The sequence below is a fragment of the Vulpes lagopus genome, chromosome 1 (genome assembly GCF_018345385.1).
Source record: "Vulpes lagopus strain Blue_001 chromosome 1, ASM1834538v1, whole genome shotgun sequence".
In the NCBI taxonomy this organism is placed as follows: Eukaryota; Metazoa; Chordata; class Mammalia; order Carnivora; family Canidae; genus Vulpes; species Vulpes lagopus.
In genome coordinates this window covers 168106733-168127847 of record NC_054824.1, presented here as the reverse complement: position 1 = coordinate 168127847, position 21115 = coordinate 168106733, and the positions used below count along the sequence as shown (strand labels likewise).

Genomic DNA, 21115 nt, shown 5'->3' with positions numbered 1-21115 from the left:
CCTTAGTAATGGGATTTGATGCCTTTTGCCTAAAGGGACAGGATCTTCAGCATGTGATCAGAAGCCACCACCACATGCAGACAACTCAGTGTTAGAAGTTGGGGGTCTATAGTCCTGGACCAGATCACAGCAGGCAATAATGGGGTCCTTTTATATCCACCCTAGAGCAAAGTCAAAGGATTGAAAAGACATGAGCTTCCATGACCCTGAGAACGTCTGTGAGGCAGGACTGACACACAAAACAGAACTGTGTGGAAAGAGCACTGCCCAGGAGGCTGGACACTACCCTGGATTTGCTGTGGGACCCAGGCAAGCCATGGCACTGATCCCTGCCTCTCTCTTCCTCTGCAAAGCAAGGGGCACAGACTCATGTCTGCAACACCCGTTCATCTCCCTAGGTGGTCTCCCACTCTCTATTCCCCTGATTCATGCTTCAGGACTAGGCAAAAACATGACTCTGGGAAGTCCTCCCTGACCCCATAAGCAGAGCTGGGCACCTGGCTCAGCACTCTGGCCGTCCCTCTTTCCCATAGGCTACCGCTGTGTTCATCACATGGCACACTATATGCCTGTCCTTGCCTGTCCCCTGCCTTTAGGCTATAAACTCTGGCACAGCAGGGACGTTGGCCTGGCACAGTGCCTGGGTCACATGTGATATATAGTCAATACATGTTTGCTGAATAAACAGGAGACCTTTAAAATTTCAAACAGCTAGGGATGCCTGAGTGGCATAGTAGGTTAAACATCCGACTCTTGGTTTCAGCTCAGGTCATGATCTCAGGGTTGTGAGACTGAGACCTATGTCAGGCTCTGCACTCAGCATGGAGTCTGCTTAAGATTCTCTCTCTCTCTCAAAAAAAAAAAAAAAGATTCTCTCTCTCTCTCTCTTTCTGCCTCTCCTCCCTGCTTGCAACTCTCTCTCTCCCAAAATAAGTGTGTGGAAAGGAACAGTATCTATGGATGTTTATATTATTGTGATATGTCCAGCTTGGTAACATAGGTCTTCTATATTGAACTGATTGAACTGTGTGTGACATATGTTTAATTCTTGGAGCAATTTAATTGGAACCACACTAAGGGTAGGTTTGGGGGAACCAGAAATTTTTTTATACTTCCCCAGGGAATTTTAATGTGCAGCTTGGATGGAGCACCACAGATCTAGGAAGCTATGATTTAAAGAACCAAAGGAAACATACTTTAGTCAAATAAAGAATCCTTCAGCGAAGCAGATAATCCGCCAATTTATCCATTCTGTAAATCCAGATTTTAAGAAATCTCTTGGCACTGAAATAATATCCTTCATTACTAAAAGCTTGGGGTCTCAGTTTCTTTGGAAACCAATCTCAATTGATTAAAAATCACAAGAGTATTTTATAGATTGGGTACAACTCTGCTGATGTTTGGAAAAAGGGAACAGAAAAGAAAGGGGGGACTTTCTTTGTCCTTCTCTTCTGGGAGGAGGTAGCTCTGGTGCCCTCAGATTGCCTTTTGGATTGAAAAAGAAAAACAGTCTAAAGTAGAATGTCTGTGTGCAGACACATCCAGAGGTGGACTAAGTCACCCTTTAGGTGTCTAAACATTTCCATCCACACGTGGCCAAAGGACATCCATATAGACAGATTCTTCATTCCTGTGGCTTGGTTAAATTCCCAGAAGTAAATGCCCAGTACTAAATATGCCAAGACTCTAAAGAAAAAAGCATTTATAGAATATAAAAATAACCAAAGACATTTCTGCAGTAAAATAACTCATGCTAAGGATTTTAACATTCTAATTCTTGGAGACCCTCTCAGCTGCCCAAAAGCCCTTTTTCAATCCTCAAAAGCTCTTTATGATTTGCTCCAAGAGGGAGAAGGCACTGAAAATGTCCAGGCTCATAGATTATTTCTGAAACGTAGAAATAGTAGTGGTATATACCACTCACTGAATACACACCATGTTATCAATGACTATGAGCTGAGTTCAAACTCTGGTCTTCACCAGCTCTGTGACTTTGGGCCTATGACTCAATCTTCAGGTTTTCTCATTCCTACAATGAGAATATAAATAGTACTTCCTCCTAAAGTTGTCTTGTGAATTATTGAGATAATCCATACAAAGTGTTTAACATAGTGCCTAACACATGGTAAGCACTTGTCAAATAATAATTCTAATATCATCTTAAGAAAGGTGCTGCAAAATATATTGTCTCCATTTCCCAGAAGATGGAATCTAGGCCAAGATAGAGGAAAAGTGACTGCTCAAGGCACCAGAGCCAATACACAGAGGAACTAGGACTTGAACTCAGGTCTTGTATATTATATGTGCTGCTGAAGCGAGCACTGAACCCAGGTCTTGAACCAACCTCCAGAGGTGGCTCACCCATGGCTCTGCTCTGCAGTCCAATGCACACCTTCATAAACATGGCTGTCACTGGTAGCAGCTTTAAATGGTTTCAGTTTCATTGATTTCACCAAATAAACATTGAAAGAAAAAATATTCTTCTGTAATCATGTTACTTAAGGTCTTTTCCTGGATGTAGTGGTCAAGTTTCAGAGGACACGTGGTACCCATGAGCCATACTATGATGAGGAGCACCTGGTGTCCTCGGGCGCTCTATGACAACCCTTCATTTGGCTCAAAGTCAGATCTCTACCTTTGAGATTTTGTCTAGTCTGGGGGTCGGTAAATCTGACCGCTGCTTGCTTTTGTAAATAAAGTTTTATTGGAACACAGAAGCACTCATTGTTATATGTTGCCTATGTTTGCTCTTGCACTTAGCAGAGTAGTTGGAACAAAAACAGTAGGACCCAAAACATTTATTCTTTGACCATTTGCAGAAAAAGTTTGCTGACCCCTCCCTGGTCTAGTCAGCTGTTTGGAAGCACATCATAGCCAAAGAATTTGCTTGAACTTCACAGCAATAAAAGCAGGCTCTCAGGAGTAACCAAGCCCCTTACTGGTTTGCACGTGGATGCCAGTGCCTTCTGCACGGTGGGAAGTGTGATTTGAACCAGTGCCTCTTGAAATATCCTCTTCCGGATGGTGCTGCTGTCATAATCATATTGCTGTCAATACAGAGATAGAAACATATGCTAAATAGCAACATTACAATCTGTTATCTTTTGCTTAAACAAAAATGCAGTCACTCACTTGTCTCCCTTTTCCCCCTATTTCTAAGGACGCTTATGGTGTTTCCAAGGTCTCAAAGATCTTACTATGCAATTCTCTTATACTTTGGGAGGAGGGTATGACTATGAATGAACCATCTTACTCTCCCCTCTTACAGATAGAGAAACTGAGGCAAGATCAAAACAATAAATTTTGCATCAAAAAGAAGTTGGGGGTGAGTTTGTATGTCATCACCCCCATCCTGGGTGGGTCCACAGGAACCAAGATCATCTACTCCTTTCACTCTACATCCAAAAAAGCAGGATCGGTGGGTTATAATGATTTCCACAAAGGAAGAGAGCGTCTGGCATATAGCTACCTTAACACCATGGCATGCTAACCAAGGAAGTTTAGAATCCAGACCAAGAAATATGATGATTCACTGTTCTGCATGGAATATTCACACCTAGAGGCCAGAGTTTGGTTTTAGATGACACGTTAAGAAGATCACAGACAAAAAAAAAAAAAAAAGAAGATCACAGACAAACTAGAACACAGTCATGGGTATGTGAGTGGAATGGTCAGACCAAATAAAGAATGGTTAATGGCACGAAGGCATTTATACTGGAGATAACAACCATGGGCGAAATTATAGCTCCATTCAAACAACCAAAGGCCACTCTGTGGAAGAAGGACATAAACAGGGAGAACAGAACTAGAATTACCAACAATGACAACTTTTTTGCAGTTAAGTGTCCAGAGAAGAAATAGACTGTCCAGGGGGGTATAAAGCGTCTTGACACTGGAGGTGATACTGTCATTGACACTCTTTTCTTTCCAACTGCAAGTTCATTATTACTTGTGTTCCATAATAAATATTGCTTTTAATCTCAGTGACTTGGTTGCCATTGTTTCCTACTGCCTATGAGGTATTAAGACTGGGTCTAAAATTCAGGGACTGCCCCCTAGGCTCTGTGGGACTTTGATCTTCTGCTCCAAGGCACTGTTTAGGGGAATAGGTGGTAAGAAATTGGTGGACTAAGTTTAAGAATTGTTTCAGCTGTAGGCTCACCATTGACGAGCCTGCTGAGCTTCAGTAAGTCACGTTAGCTCGTAGTGAGTCAGTTTCCTCATCTCTATAACGGAGACACAGTCTAATTGTCTCGCAAGTCCTTGTGAGGATCAAACGAAACAGGATAGGTTACAAACAAAAAAGCTTTAAACATAGACCATATATGTGCAAGCTGCTATTATTAAAACCATTTTGCTGTATACTTAAGCAGTAAGCGCATTAAAAACACGTTCATATGGCAGGTGCCTTTTTTGGTTTTTTGGAGTATTTCCTTTGCCAGGAGATTTGGATTTTTCTAAAAAATGTTGGCTAATTTAAATGGGTTTTACTACATTGCAAACTCTTTGAAGAAGGAAGCTATGCTGCGCCTGATTTTACGTTTTTGTGTAATATCTATCACGGCGCTTTGCTTATAGTGGACAGTCAATAAATATCAAGTGCAGTTGCTCTGAATATAAGCCAGGACAGGGCACTTCTCGCGGATGGACCAGGATCCTGAGGACCTGAGGTCCCTAAAGTTGCCACTAGATGGCAGGACAGGCACGAAAGTCCTGGAGGGAAGGAGGGCAGGATTACAAACGGGGTGTGAAAAACAGAGCTTGGTATTTTCCACTTAACAAAAGAAGCAAGGGGTGGGGGGGGTCACACTGTTGTTTTACACTTCCCACAAATGAGAGGATGGTTTTACCTTTAAGACTCGGAGCTTAACCTTCTCAATGGCGACTGCAGTTTTAGAGGTCTCTCCTTGGAGGTGTGGGGAAAGCAACTGCTCGAAAGTGAATACTGCATTCTCCATTAGCTAGAAACCAAAAACAACACGGAAGGGCACCAGGTCAGAGGCCGGGGTCTCTACCCCAGAGCAGGAGCAGGGAGGGGATGACCATCATGGTCCCTTCAGGCACTACTCTGGGGCCACTCAGGGCAACAGATCTTCATCCCCCTACCTGGCTTGGGAAATAGATAGGCACTTGGCCACAGTGGGATCAGTAAGAGTCTGGGAAATAAAACACATGCTCACACACGTGTGTCAGTGTGCATACATGTATTTTCTTCCTCCTCTCGCCTTCATGCTCTGAGCTGGGAGGCCCATGGCAGCCATGGGATTGAGAATACCATCCTCTCCCATGGCCAACCCTTTCCTCCAGTCTCCGGTACCTGCAGCCTGGGCTTGACATACTGAGGTGGGAGGCTTCCCTAGTTATTTTCTGCTGCTCTAATGCTGTACTTCCACTTTTCTGTGGTTGCAAAGCACTCCAGCACACGTCTCTGCACTTTCCAGCCTATCATCATCTCACTTCTCTTCCTTTCTCTGCCAGTCTGGAAGGGAGGCAGGGTCAGGGGTTGGTGGGCTGATACGCTCAAAGGGTAGGAAACGGAAATGATTCAGATTTCTTATTCTCTGCACTTGTACCTGTATCGGTTTCACCAAGGTTCGGTATTACCAAAGGGACTTCTGTTAAACTGTTGCCCAATTTTGTTCTCGGTCCATCTTTAATCCTTCACAATTCAAAGGTTAGATAATAAGGTGTATCACTTAATCCGTCCTGTAGCTTGTAAGGAACAAATGTTCCTTTCTTCCCCAAGCCTGTGATCCCAAAGCATGAACACACAGCTTTGTCACGGCACTCTCAACACTGTAGTAACCTGATCTAAGCATCTCTCCTGGAAGTGGGTTCTGGCACTGTGCCCAGCCCTTTAGTATGCTTCCCCAGAACACCCCTGAAATAGAATTGTGTTCTGAGGGCTCCAGCGATCACACCTTTCTTCATTTAGAAAGCACCGTACTATGGAAAGAATTTATGCTTGTTCCTAGAGAAAAAGTTCCTTGTGTGGGGGCGGGGGGGAATCTATCAAGTAGACCCAAGAAATCCAAATATGAAGCCGTGATGGATTGGTTGATTTCCTCTTAACCAGGTTCGGGAATTAGTGTAAGCTACTAGTTCTCCATTCTGGCTACCTATTAGAAGCAGTGGGAATGGGAGTGAGGGAAAATTAGTGGGAGTGGGGCCTAGACATCAGGATTTCTCTAAAGCTCCCCCAGACAATTCTAAACCTTGTGTAGCCAAGGTTAAAAGTGCTGGTTTGACAAATCAAGTAATTATCAATTAATGCTACTTGATTTCCCTGAAATGTTTTTTCTTTTTCTTTCTGATGTTATCAACATGGAAGAAAGATGAAGCCAGTTGGAAGGACCAAGTATGTCCTTACTCAACATGATGACAACAGAAACAGGCCCCTTTGCCCAGGGCTGCACAGGCACACCGGTCTCACTAGCCAGCCCGTTTCTCTGCTGTCTCCATCCTCACCCCCACCCATGGAAGCCCCTGCTGCTCCCACCTCCTGCATGTAGTTCTGTGTCCTCTGGACCACCAGATCCACGTGGGGGAATCTGAAGCGGCTCTTGAGATCCTGCAAGCGCTCCTGAAGCAGGTTGACTTTACTATAACACGGTTCCATCTTCATGGAATCCAGGGGAAGATTCATGAGCTGGCCTAGATGCTGCATTTTGGTGAAAGGAAAAATTAAATACCTTCAGACACAGGAGCAATATTACATGCATGTTATATATTACATAAATTCGAAATAATCAAATGTATGTTATTAGAGTGATTCACTTCTCAGATTACTATATCTGTGAAATTTCAAATGTCTTACTTTCCTCCTTCAGGCTGTCCCTGGGGCAGCTCCATTGCTAGGGCAGAGACTGGTAGAAGAATCAACTGGATGATGGAAGGAGAGCATCTGGGAGGCCCCAATCTTAGCTTTTGATGGATGCTGAGCTCCCACTTTCAGAGCTCAAGAACTAGGTAGGCAGGCTTCTTGGCACCAGGAATTGTTGCTGGGCACTGGGGCTTCCAAAGCCTTCTTTAATGAGTGGCATTCACTTAAAAAACCTCTGGGAAGTCAGGGTGTCCGGGACCCCGGGACTCTGGGAATGAGCCCGAATCTCCACCATTCTCTGAGGCTCCAGGGCTCACGGGGCTTCCTCTGCCGTAGGTTGTCTATGGTGCTAGTGGGTGGGGGAGATAGGTAGTAGGAGGAGGCCCGGCCTGGGAGAGGCATCCAGTTTAAAAACTGGGGTCCTGCCTCCTCTGCTTTGCACAAGGAATGAAACCACAGGGCTCCTGGCAAGAGGGCTGCAACAGATCCCCTCCATTAAAGACATCAGGTTTTACCAACATACTCTTATACCATGAGTGTTGTTGCCAACTGAATGCATTCTATTTTCCAAGCAAATTTTCAAATAATTTTTAAAATTGAGGGGATCCGGGGTAGCTCAGTGGTTTGGCACCTGCCTTCAGCCCAGGGCGTGATCCTGGAGTCCCGGGATTGAGTCCCACATAGGGCTCCCGGCATGGAGCCTGCTTCTCCCTCTGCCTGTGTCCCTGCCTCTCTCTCTGTGTTTCTCATGAATAAATAAATAAAAACTTTTAAAAATAGAATAAAATAAAATAAAATAAAATAAAATAAAATAAAATAAAATTGAGTACTGAATACCTAGAATAAACAGGTGGGTGGGCAGAGGGAGAGAGGGGATAGAAATGTGCAGTAAATGGATGCCCAGGGAGAACTGGGGAGGAACACAGGGTGAGTATGAGAGGATGTGCTGTCTGATTTTCAAATCACAGAAAAGAGACAAAGCTAGAGTTCTAGGTTTCTCTAAATAGGAATTCTTACAGGGCTCATTTCCATTGCGTGTGTTTTATTTAAAGAGTTTATTTATTTATTTATTTGAGAGAGAGATAGAGCTGGAGCAGCAGTGGGGAGGGGGAGAAGCAGACACTCTGCTGAGCAAGAAGCCCCACTCAGGGCTGGATTGCAGGACCCGCCCCTCCCAGCCCCAGATCAAGACTCAAGCCCCTTAACCCACTGAGCCACCCAGGCCCCCCTCTCATTGTGTTTGTAAAGAGAAAACATCAACCTCATTGAGAAGGGAGTTGTGGGGAGCTGCACTGGAGTACGATTAATGGTCAAATACACACAGTCAACCTTGTCCCTCCTCACACAATACGTAACCTATCTGTTTTGAAGAAATAACAAGCAGACAAGAGAAGAAAACCAGGTTAATGCTCTGCTCCTATCAGCGTGGCCAAAGTTTAAATAAGTGGGAATGCCTATAGCTCATGGGCATCTGGGGAAGAAAGTCCTCTGCCATATACAACTGACAGACAAAATTTAAATTCCCTCTTTTTTGTGTGAAATGCAAATGGTAACATCTGTTAACAGGAGAAATAAACCCACCTTTCATCCTGGCAAGTCTGCCTTAGGAATTTATCCCACAGGAATGAAAGCATCAGAGTACAATATATGTAACAAGATTATTTATCATAGCTTTGTCCATGATGCCTGCAACATTTGGATTGTTGAATAAATCATGGTGCATTTGTACATGAAATATTATGTAGCCATTACAAAGAATGATTTAAAGCTAGAGCAGCTAATTTGAAGACAGTATTTTTTGAATGAGAACACTGATTGTAATACAATTCTATTTTTTTAAGAGCAGACAATCAGAAAAAACAGCTCATAAATGTGTATGTTTTATAACTACATAAGTGGGGTGAGGGATAAGTACAGAATGGCATATGCTAAGATGTTAACACTAGTTACTTGAAGGGGGGGTGTTGGAGGAAGGGAAAGAGGGAGGGTAAAGGCAAGTTTTTAAAAAGGGTTCAAAAAGAAACTTTAAAATATTTATAAAATTTACCTTGTTTATGTATAATTACATGTGTATGTATGCATAAAATAATAAGAAAGGGGAAAAAAAAAGAGAGGTATCTGGTTTTATCCACTGACTGGTAGTGATGTGTCAAATGTAAAACCAAGCTGCCATGTTACGTGACTGATTCCTGAACTTTGGGGTACATCACATCCATGGGAAGCCTTGTGAAACAGAATGCTGGACTCTACCCCCCGAGTTTCCAATTCAGTAGACTGTTGGTGGGGGCCTGAGAATTTGGGTTTTTAACAGCCAGATGATGACAATGCTGGTCTAGAGACCACACTTTGAGAAACAGTGCTTTTATCATGAGTCTCTATTTTTGGAAACAAACCAATGAACACAATTTATATCAATGAGGATACATGCTTCTATATTTGCATGAACAAGAAACAAGTATGTGAAAACACATTCTAAGTTATTTATATTATTTAATTCAGGGAGTTGGGAGTGGAGGTAGCCTAGGAGTTGGTGTGGGTAGAAGTTGATGTGGGAAACAAAAGCAGCAGAAAAATTATTAAATTTCTTTCCTACCTACAGCCCACTGATGAGTCCTTGAAACAGAGTGACATTCCTTTAGGGACTCAATTGCCTTGATGTTGCTACTTTGCTAAGGGCAAAAGGCAAACTTAGCCTGACCCTCCAGGATCCTGTAAGTCTACTTTAATATATAAAAATTCCTTTGGAAACTTCCTTGATCTCTATCCCGCAAGATACATGTTAGCAATCATCCCCCAAGCATATGGCCCACCAATACACATCTGAAGGATCTTATGACTCAGGCTTTATTAGACAGTAATAAATGATCCTTTCCCAACAATAACTAGTCCTCTCAAGGTCCTGGAAACCTTGCTTCCAAAATTCTTCAAGGACTTACACCCCCCATCCCAACTTGAAAGTCTATAATCCCACTCCTCATGACACCAGTGCAGCTCTTTCTGCCCACGGGTCCTGTCCCCGTGCTTCAATAAAACCACATTTTTGCATCAAAGACGTCTCAAGAATTCTTTTTGAGGGGATGCCTGGGTGGCTCAGTGGTTGAGATCTGCTTTTGGCTCAGGGCATGATACCAGGGTTCCCGGATCGAGTCCCTCATTGGGCTCCCTGCTAGGAGCCTGCTTCTCCCTCTATGTCTCTCCTTCTCTCTGTGTGTCTTTCATGAATAAATAAAATCTTTAAAAAAAAAAAAAAAAGAATTCTTTCTTGCCTGTTGGCTTTGAACTCTGATGTCTTTCCTACATCATGGGTGATCAATTTTGCCCATATTGTCTCCCTATATATTGTTTCACTTGCACAAGCATATTATTAATTTTGCAACTTGAAAACTATTAATAAAGGAAATCAGGTGAATGGATAGATGAATGGGGTGGCTGGCTGAATGGAAGAAACAGATGACTGGATAAAAGGAAGGGGGAGAAGGGAGGAAGAAAGGAAAGGAAAGAATGCACGAGTGCAGATAAAGGCCCAAGGGAAGGCAGCCCCAGACAAACCATTCACACTCGATGACTCAGTATCTTACCTCCTTAAGCTGAGCGCTGTCTTTGGTGGTCTGAAATTTCTGGCTAAGTTCATCCACTTCTTTTTCAAAGAGTGAGCGTACTTCACTGAATCCTGAGCTCACTGGCCCCATGAGCTCCTCTAGAATGGATGCCAAGAATGGTTGCACACTCTCTGCACAGCTTCTCTCTGCGGGCTGGGCCACCATGGCTGAGATAGGAAATAGGCAGAAAACCATCACTTATTATGGGCAAAATTGGGTTTAAAATCCCTGGAGCCAGGCCAGGGGTAGGCAGTGCCCCAGAGAGCCAACTGGCAGTCCAGGCAAACTCAAATAGGCAAGACAGACCAGCATAGCGAGTCCTGTGTCAGCATTCACCAGAATGGAAAACCATTAGGTGTTTCCAGAATTGGAACAAACAATCCCTCCCCTTCCTAAGCTTTCCCCTGCCCTGGGATGAAATGCATTTTTCTGCATGGTCCCTATGAATGCGGAATAGAATGCAATGCTTAATAGAAAAAAAGAAAAATGCTGGTGATCCACCCCTATTTACTATCAATTATCATTGTTAGATGTGCATACTTCATCTTCTAAAAAACACAATTTACTAAGTTTTTTAATTGAGGTATAACTGACATATTAGTTTCAGCTGTACAAGAGAATGATTCATTATTTGTATATAACAATTTATCAAGCTTTAATTAAGTTCTCTAAGAGTTAATCAGCTCATATAATTCATTTCCCCTCTCCCCTCCTTAAGAGACCGGTGAAAAACTCAAACACAGTCTTTTCTTGGGCAAACAGAAACAAATTCCATTCAAAACAAATGCCATCCCAACTACCATTCTCACCCCCAATTTTTTTTTAAAAGCCATTTTTCCCCCTGATAATCAAGGAAAACATACACAGTGACAAAAATATAGAGTATGGGCACCTAGGTGGCTCAGTTAGTTAAGTATCTGCCTTAGGCTCAGGTCATGATTCCAGGGTCCTGGGATCAAGCCTGCACTGGGCTCTATGCTTGACATAGAGTCTGCTTGTCCCTCTCCCTCACCCCCAACCCTGCCCCAGTTTGTTCTGTCTCTCTCAGATAGATAAGTAAAACTTTAAAGACTATATATATATATATATATAGAGAGAGAGAGAGAGAGAGAGAACAAAAAATCATAAAGAAGGGTGAAAAAATGTAACCATACTTCCAAAGGCAAATACTGTCCTTTAATTTAAAAAAGGAAGTGTATGCCTTTGGCTCAGGGCGTGATCCTGGGGGTCCTGGGATCAAGTCCAGCATTGGGCTCCCCACAAGGATCCTGCTTCTCCCTCTGCCTATGTCTCTGCCTCTCTCTGTGCTTCATGAATAAATAAATAAAATCTTTAAAAAATAATAAAATAAGAGAGGAAGAGCATAGTAAAGGCGTTCATCCAGGGAAGTCTGGATAGTACATGGAAATCTGCTTTTTTTTTTTTTAAGTGTTCAAATTCTCATGATTAACCAGGTTTCAAAGCAGTGATCTAGTGAATGAAGCCTGAGCTGGAAAAGGCCTGAGCTTGTCCCGTAAACTGGAAAGTTAGCTTTGTGGTGTTTGTAAGTCAGATGGCCTTGTTTCGGTATCACAGAACTGAGAAAGGAAGTGCAAGCATCTGGGTGTCCAATCCTTCCATTTTGTACATGGAAAATCAGAGGCATGGAGATGTCAGACGGCTTGACTAAGGTCAAACCCTAATTTCCAGATCTAGGGCTACACTACATTTCTTTATCTTTTATTGACAAATAACTTGGTTACAACAAGATGAATGGGCACATTCCTATTTCAGTTTGCAGAAATATTTCACAGGTAGGGAGAATCAGACTGCCTCTTACTCTGAGAACCTGAGATACCTACTAATACTATGAATAATTCACAAATATTTGGTATATAAAATATTAAAGAGGTCATAGAACTGCTAGGGATAAAAAAAAAGCCTTTTGATTGTGTGATTTAAATATGAAACAATCTATGCCTTCTAAAAATGACTTGCTTGATACCAAAATGCAAAATTGTGTGTCAGGAGAATAAATGAATTATTTATCAATTAACTTGGAGAGAGGAAAAGCATCTAATTGAAATTTCAGAATAATCATGAACACAGGTAATCTGCAGTAAAGATTTAGTGGCAGCTGGCAGGTTTCAGCTACTGAGTGGGGAAGAAATGGGCATAGGCAGGGGCCGGCTGTGGAGAACTGCTCCCCCCACTCTCTCCCCGCTAATTCCAGGGTGCTGCCCGTGGGCTCCAACCTCTTCTCTGCACCTTTGTTCAGTGTTCCTTTCACCTGGGTCTTCCCTCCTCCCTCCCCCTCTGCTTGTGAACATCCCACTCACCTCTTCAAGAGCCAGTATAGATTTCACCCACTTGGACAGCTGAATGCCCTGGAACCACCACACAGCTCCCTGAACTGCGGTCTGCCTGGCTGTGCTTCCTTCTGGATTGAATACATTCTACACCCCACACGGATATGCTCTGCTGACTTTCAGGGATGCAGAGATGCCATTGTAATGAATACTGTTCGGTAACACACTGATTCATAAACCATCCAGGAATTAGGGGAGCTGTGGAGGAGCCACCCAAGCAGAGGGAATAGGAAGGAAAGCATTGGAATTAGAGGGGCTTGGAGCCTGTCTCAGTTTTGGAATCGGGGCGAAGTTACTTAAGCTCTGCCTCGGTGTTCTGATCTGTGAGGTGGAGATCATGAGAGTTATCACTTTGGTGGTTGTGGCCAAGATGAAGTGGGCTTATGGTAGTCAAATGCTTGCAACTGTAGGTGGCACTCTGGAAGCACTCACTAGCTGGGAGCCCTCATCGTACCTGTGGGCATCATCCTTTATTCCCCACCAACGTACATTACGACAGCACTATTGTTATAAGGGGCCCACATGGTTTTTTGAAGCTGAAACACTTCCTGGCTAGGAACCATGGTGTCCTTGGTTCCTGCTTCTCTTGGGGCACCTTTCATATTTTTTCCTGCTGTTTCAGAATCTGTAACATGCCCCATGTTGTAAAATCATGTTATCTTCTTTGAATCCTTATAGCCCTTGTATTCAGCAGGCACAGAATAAATATTTATTGAATGAATAAATGATTGTGGGGCAGAACTAAAGATTGGTTGCTTTACTCTCAAGAGTCATATGGGAGGAAATGGAAAGATCACTGCTTAATACTCCCAAGAGATTTTAAAAATCCAAAGCCCTTTACTGACGCAGTCTGAAGTATGCAGTTGACCCTTGAACAACGTAGAGGTTAGGGGTGCTTACTGCCCTACCCCCCGTGTCATTGAAAATCTGTGCATGACTTTTGACTTCCCCAAAACTAAACTCCTAATAAATAACCTACTATTGACCAGAAGCCTTACCCATAACATAAACAGTAGATGAACACAGATTTTATATATTGTATGTATTATATACTGTATTCTTACAATAAAATAAGCTAAGGAAAATAAAAGGATAATCGTAAGGAAGAGAAGTCCTAAGAAAATCATAAGGAAGAGAAAATATATTTACAGTACTATTTTGTATTTATAAAAAAACAAACAACCCACCTATAAGTGAACCTGTTCAGCTCAAACTTGTGTTGTTCAAGGCTCAATTGTGCTTTCTTTTTCTGTTTTTTGTTTTTTTTTTTAAGATTTTATTAATTTATTCATGAGAGAGGCAGAGACATAGGCAGAGGGAGAAGCAGGCTCCCTGCAGGGAGCCTGATGCAGGACTCAATCCCAGGATCACGATCTGAGCCAAAGGCAGATGCTCATCCACTGAGCCACCCAGGTGCTGCATTAACTGTACTTTCTTGTTTTAAAAGTGGAGAACCAGAGGCCCTGTAAATATGTGTTTCTGCTATTCCCTTTCAAAAAGACTTGATTGTGACTTCCTTTCACAATTTCTTTTAGGAAAAAAAGACTTGTCTAGGGCAGAATGTTTTTCCATCTTTTGTGGGATAGACTGGAGCCACAGAGACTAGGAGAGAGAGAGAGAGAGAGAGAGAGAGGGAGAGAAATTGGCTTAATTCGGGCCATGAGAATGGCCACAGTTAGGCCCAGCTCAGCCCAGCTCCCTGGAATGTGGGCTCCAGAGTTAGGTGCTGGCAGTTTTATGCTGTATACAGTACTTCAATATAGTCAATTCTAGATCAGTCGTGCTAATGGAGGAATGAAAGACATGGATGATAGTAAACACAAAATGCTGAAGTTAATTTATATCTGCCCTGGAAAGCATTGCATGGACAGACACACACACCTTTACTATAGTTAGGCCTTCTCTCTACTCTCTCTGGTGTCTACTCTCAACTGGTTGCAAGTGCTCTGAGGTGAGCTAGGCTGCAGTGTGAACAGGACCTGAAGTGCAGAGAATAATCCACCAAGCAGACACTCCTTGTTAGGGGCTAAACCTCTTGAGTATGGGAGCTGGGTCTCCCATTCACTGCTAAAGCTCCAGCACCCGGCTCAGAAAGCACTTAGTACATATTTTTTTTAATGAATGAGAGAGCAAATGAGTAAGTGAGCGAATAACCTGAAAACTCACTATCTAAGAAGATTGCTGATCAATAATCACAAATGAGCCAGCATGCTTTTCTGAAATGACATTCGGTGTGCTGTGCTTGTTGGGACACAGGAATTAACATTGACATTTTACCATTTAACATTTTATCCTGTAGAATTCCTTAGAGCCTATCTCAGGCCTCTTGTGAGGGCACAGTAAACATTCTTCTGTCAATGGCCAGATAGTGAACATTCGCGACTTTTCTGTCCAGGAAGTCTCAGTTCCAATTACTCAACTCTGTCCTTGTCGCATGAAAGCAGCCACAGACAACACATGAGTGAATGCGCGGGGGTGTACTCCAATGAAATGCTATTTACAAAAATAAGTGGTGGGCTCGATTCGGGTCAGGGGCCACAGTTTGCAGACCTCCTTCTCATGGGCCCTTCTGATTACAGAGGAGGACGCTAAGGCACGTAGTAGTCAAGTGACCGTCCCAAGTACACATGACCAGCCAATGTTGCACTTGTGACTAGAATCTAGATTTATCAACTCTAGACCACTTTTCTTCTTGTTAAAGGAAAATCCATTTATTCATCCATTCAAGTACTTGCTGAGAGTCTGCATATACCAGGCATGGTACTAGGCTCTGGGTATGCCTGAGTGAAACAGGGGCCACACGGTCCTGTTCTTAGATAGCTTACTATAGAGAAGGGGTGGGCGTAGAAGCCATTATAATGAAAAGTGCCAAAACAGGAGTGCCTGGGTAGCTCAGTGGGTTCAGCATCTGCTCAGGTCATGATCCCGGGATCCTGGGATTGAGCCCCACATCGGGGTCCCTGTTCAGTGGGGAGCCTGCTTTTCCCTCTGCCCCTCCCCCCTGCTCATGATCTCTCTCTCTCTCATGCTCCTGCTCTTTCAAATAAATAAATAAAATCTCTAAGAAAAAAAAAAAGAAATGCTACAATAGGGGAGATGTAAGTAGTATCAGCATACACAGGCCACCATCACAGGCAAGAAGTAAACTTGGATCTTGCTTGGGTCACTGAAGTTTCTTCGGGAAGGTCCAGGGAACCTTGCTAGTGTCTCTAGCATATTTCCGTTACACCTGTTACCACCTCTCGCCAATTCCTCAGTTTAGTTTTCCTCTGAAGCCGTGAATTGTGACTACCTGGTGGAGCCCTACATGCACAGCTTATTTAGCTCTACAAGCATGGATCATCTCCACTGACCTTTGATCTTTCCAATTAAAAAGTTCTTTGAGTTCACAATCTGATCCATGTCTGAACGGATGGTGCCCTCCAGGCCCTTCGTCAGAGTTCGGCATTCCTCCTTCAAGGCACTTAATCCTTCTGAAACTTGATGCTGAACCAGGTTGTAGGCGTCCTCCAGGAGCTGCAGTAGAGAACAGCACATAAATAGGGGCTCTGTCATGTGCAAGCGCCTGCTGGAGTCAAGCAGAGTGGGGAGGGTTAATCACAGATTATCTGAACATAAACACAACTGCAGGCACACTCTCATTTTTCTTTCAAAGTTAGAGTCTGTTTGGATTAGTCCTCATGCAAGTGAGACTGAGCAGACTCAAAGTAGGCAGTTCTCCACCCAGGGAAGGAAGGAAGAAAGAAAAGAAAGAAGAAAGAAGAAAGGAAAGAGAAAGAAAGAAAGAAGGAAAGAAAGAAGAAAGAAAGAAAGAAAGAAAGAAAGAAAGAAAGAAAAAAGAAGAGAAAAGAAAAGAAAGAAAAGAAAAGAAAGAAAAAACTGCCCTAAAAAAGGAAGAGAAAGGGATATTCATTTCGAGTACCATAGTTGTATAACAAAACCATCACTTACACCGAACCAGGCTCTCTTTCTGTCATTTTTCTTCCCCTTCATTTTAGGCAGAAGGTCCGTCTGGAGGGTTGGCAGGAGCTCCTCCATCACCAGGTTACTCAGGATCTGTGGAGAGGAAGACGGGTCCAGTCAGTTGGCCAGTGCTTGCTGAATCTGAGCATCAGGCCAACTGAAATTGTCATGACTGGCAGTCCCCATCCCCACCCCCAACATAGGATTGTCCTGGGCTCCATAAAATCTGTTAGGCTGATAACTGAACTCTGGCTCTGAGGCTACAGAAATCTCAACTAAGACAATCATGGAGGATAAACATTCTTAAATATCTACAAGGAACAGTAATGTCTGCTGACGGTTTGCCATGGGAAAGGCCAAATTCCTCAAATTCAGACTACTCATATTCAAACTAGAAGAATCTAATGCATTTAAGATACAAGGCAAAATTTTAATTATGGATGACGGCATCCTTGGCAACATTGTGAAGGGGGTCAGGCTTGGTTCTGGTGGCTTGAGGCCTGGTCTGTGTCCTCTGAGACCATCGTGACTCTTCAAGCTCCCTTGGGATCTATATGTCTTCACACTCTTTGTCTCTACTGCTCCCTGAATCCCACCTCCATCCTCTTTAAAGTTTAGAGAAATAAGGTAGTAACTAATACTTGGAACAACTGGATATTTGTGGGAGAAGCAGAACATGGGGGAGGAGATCCAGAGTCTTCAGAATGTCTAAAAAAATTTGCTCCCAAGTCACTCCTAAAATTTTGCTTGGCTCAATTAAAGTGAGTGTGTGTGTGTGTGTGTGTGTGTGTGTGTGTGTGTGTTTACTCTGAGCAGTGTTCTCTATGCCAATGTATTACAACGTTCCATGTAACACCAACTTCTTCTTTAACTACCCACCTCCCCCTAAATTGGAGCAGATCCTGTCGTTCAAGACTCAGTTTTACTATGAATCTTTGGGGGCTCGCTCACAGCTTAGTTTTCAATATCAGGCTGCAAAACAAGATTTACAAAAAAAAAAAAAAAGAGTAATTTTGGGAATGGAGGCAGGCAGAAAAGTAGAGAATCATTTGACATCCGTTCCAGGAATTTAAAATAATATTTGCACAAAATAATTGACCTCCTCATAAAATTCAAATTAGGCTTTGGGAATTATGGAAGATTTTTTTCTGAGGTCATCGGTCAGCTTCATGCTAGTGGAAATATTCATGAGCTCACACTAGATTTTGCCTTTCACCAAGGGTTCTGTTACAGCAGGGTGGAACACTAGCTGAACTGTACAGGAGTGCTCCCAGGGGGGAGTGGGATGAGCTATGCAGCCCCCTGTGCCTGTGGGTTCCTGGGAGAGAAGGCTGCTCAGGCCAGGGCAGGGAGGGGGGCTCCTGTCATCTGCAGTGTAGAACTTCATGGTATGATGAAGATCATAATGGGGATAGGATTTCCACTAGTCCTGGTAATTCACTGGTGGGATGTTTTTCTTTCTTAACCATTCTCTGGGAGCAGTCAAGAGGTGAACCAGAATCTTTGAGGAACTTAAGAAAAAAAACATGGTATGTGCAACCTCCATGGAGATTAGCAGGTCCAACAATTAGATTCAGGTGGACACTTTATAATCATGGACGCTCCTTCTGATTCTGCTCAATGGAGGAAGTCCTTAGTTGAGCAAGACATACCTGTCTGAGACTGATGGAAGCATAGCACGGGGAGAATGAGCTAGGAAAAAAAGGAGACTGAGGCAGAACTGAAAATCAATGGGAAATATTCTCTTAGTTGAAAGTGGTAAATTCAGGGTCATAATAATTGCCTGTTTCATCCTTTTGCAAGTATTAGTTTGAGTCTGAACATAAGCGTAAAAGGGACTTGAAAAGATGAAAATGTTACAAAGGCAAAGGAAAAAAAAATATTCCATTTGGGTAGGCTTATGGTTTTCTTTTAGTCTTTCCCATAGAATGTTCCAAGAAATTGAGTTCCATTTTATAATTTAGGGAATTGAAAAGGAAATGTTGGGGGGTGGGAGGGGAATAGGAGTGGGTTGCCAGGGTGTGAGGCTTGGCATCTCCACAGGGCAGGGAGAGCTTTGATGTACTGAAGCCCAACTGCGTCCAGCCCAACACCAAGTAATCCTCATCCTCCAACCTTCAGCCCATCCCCCATTTTGCACAGCTCCCCCTCTCCCCACCAGGGTCTGCTCTGAGATTTCCCATCAGGGTCAGCTTCTTAAGAGTAGGGTCTAAAGGCCTGGAATATTCTAGGGAAAGTAGCTAGTCAAATAAATGAACCATAGTAATAAAGGGTTTCCTCCACCTTCTATCCTCAGAACAAGATCTACTGAGTTTCACCATAAGGGCCCTAAAAATACCACGTTTTCTTTTTTTTAATTTTTTTTTTTTTTTTTTTTTTTTTTTTTTTTATTTATTTATGATAGTCACAGAGAGAGAGAGAGAGGCAGAGACACAGGCGGAGGGAGAAGCAGGCTCCATGCACCGGGAGCCCGACGTGGGATTCGATCCCGGGTCTCCAGGATCGCGCCCTGGGCCAAAGGCAGGCGCCAAACCGCTGCGCCACCCAGGGATCCCGACCACGTTTTCTTTTTAAAAATGGCATATGCACATGTGTGTGTGCACGCGTAAGCATGTGTGTGTTTAACTGCTAGGATGTGTAGATTTTACAATTCCATCACATATATAAGAAACCAAACATGCCATTAGGTTGGTCAAAATCAACAAATCCAGGCTCACTCCTTGAAGGCCACACTATGTGTCACCTTCCAGATGCTGACGCTGTGGGGAAGGTGTGAGATCCAGAGAGACTTTCCTTCTTCCTGAGGCTGGCCTATGGTCTCTCTGTTACTGAGTGGCCATGGGTGAAAAAAAACATTTAAAGGGATCACATTCAAGGTCATTAGACCAAAGACAACTCTGAAATGTACGGAGAAGGCCTAAAATGTGGATAGTTTTCCTGTCTTGAAGCCACCCATGTTCTGTGGGAATTATGAACTACTTTCTCAGCTCATCTGATTAATTTAAAGGCAAATTTAAATTTTGTAATAATAATTATAAAATAATAAATATATATTACATAAATATGTTACTCTAATAAATAAATAATAAATATACCGGATAACTGTAAATACTTTACATTTTGCAAACTGCTTTCCTTCATGACCTCATTTGATACATTTTTCTAGACAAGTAGGAAATATATTGATGTCTTTACTAGTATACAAGTATTTTCACCTTAATAGTCTCTAGGCAAGTTATCCTAAGGTATTTGCTCTGCTTGGACGCTTGCCTGAAAAATAACCACCACCATGAGGACCTACCAAAACTTGCTATGGGAATCATTAGCATGAAGATAATAATGTAACAATGCTGAGCATCTTCTGAATACCAAGCCCTGAGACAGAAAGGGTTAGGAAAATGATGATCAAATTCTTAGCAGATATGAAAAAAGTGCAAATACGCCCAGTGCTTTAAGCAAAAGATGACATATTCTCAAACTCAGTTATGTCGTGCCATTTTCTTTAACTACTTGGTTCCTTTGTTGGGCCCCTGATTTCTTTTTCCTGTGAGCATTACAACAGATGCTGCTTCAGCTCCATGCATGAGCTTAGAGTGAAGCGTACCCTCACTGGGCCCCAGACAGGAGGGGTTTGGAACTCATTTCCTTCCATTTCCTTTCACCAGCTTCTCCAAGCAGAGCCGGACATGGCTCAAGATGTGTTTCCATCCCAGATTGGCTTTGTGACCTCAGCCAACCTCTCTGAATGTTTTCTTACCTGGAAGGTTTGGACAGACAATCCTTGAAATGCCCTTCCAGGGCTCTCTCTTATGAGTCTGATTTCACAGAGATACTCAGATTCCAGGGGGAGCAAAACTTCTTATTGGGTCACTTGATAACTCTAGCTTTACTGATCTCTTCTCTGTTTTTGTTTTGTTTTGTTTTGCTCTGCTCTCTCACTTGTGGTATTTTTTTATACTGCAAAATTAGCACCTGCCTATCACTGCTTCGTACTAATGCTCTTTGATGACCATATATGTACAGATCCACATACCTTTATCCATACACACTTCTAACACTGCCTTTTTCTCTGAATGTTTCTAGGTATGTCTTGCCTCACTGTGATGGCAAGAGATGAGTCATTTAGTTCTCTTGCACCTTCTAGCACTTCACACATATCAATCCAAAGCAAAAACCAGAAGGTCAACAAAAGAAACATAATACTCAACCCAAAGAAAGGATTCACTAAGTACCTGCTTTCAATGGCATCGTGAAGGAATGTGAGTGGACATGAGATTTCAAATGAAAGAAGAGATCAAGCAAGTAGCATAGGTAAACTGGAGGAGTTAAATAAATGTTGAACTTGGTATAGTCCCATTGTTGGTGTTGCTCTTTCACTGGAC

The 21115-nt window shown here is 42.9% G+C and overlaps 1 protein-coding gene across 3 annotated transcripts in view; it reads right to left on the bottom strand.

Annotated features, from left to right (window-relative positions):
- Positions 1-21115, bottom strand: part of NIBAN1 (niban apoptosis regulator 1) — a 213424-nt gene that overhangs the window by 7592 nt on the left and 184717 nt on the right. For all 3 annotated transcript variants that reach the window (XM_041755283.1, XM_041755291.1, XM_041755279.1), the window contains exons 7-12: positions 16722-16826; positions 16124-16286; positions 10402-10589; positions 6500-6661; positions 4851-4961; positions 2940-3047 (exon numbers count right to left, since the gene is read on the bottom strand). In XM_041755283.1, coding sequence (XP_041611217.1) covers positions 2940-3047; positions 4851-4961; positions 6500-6661; positions 10402-10589; positions 16124-16286; positions 16722-16826 — 837 coding nt within the window. The remainder of the gene's footprint in view (positions 1-2939; positions 3048-4850; positions 4962-6499; positions 6662-10401; positions 10590-16123; positions 16287-16721; positions 16827-21115) is intronic.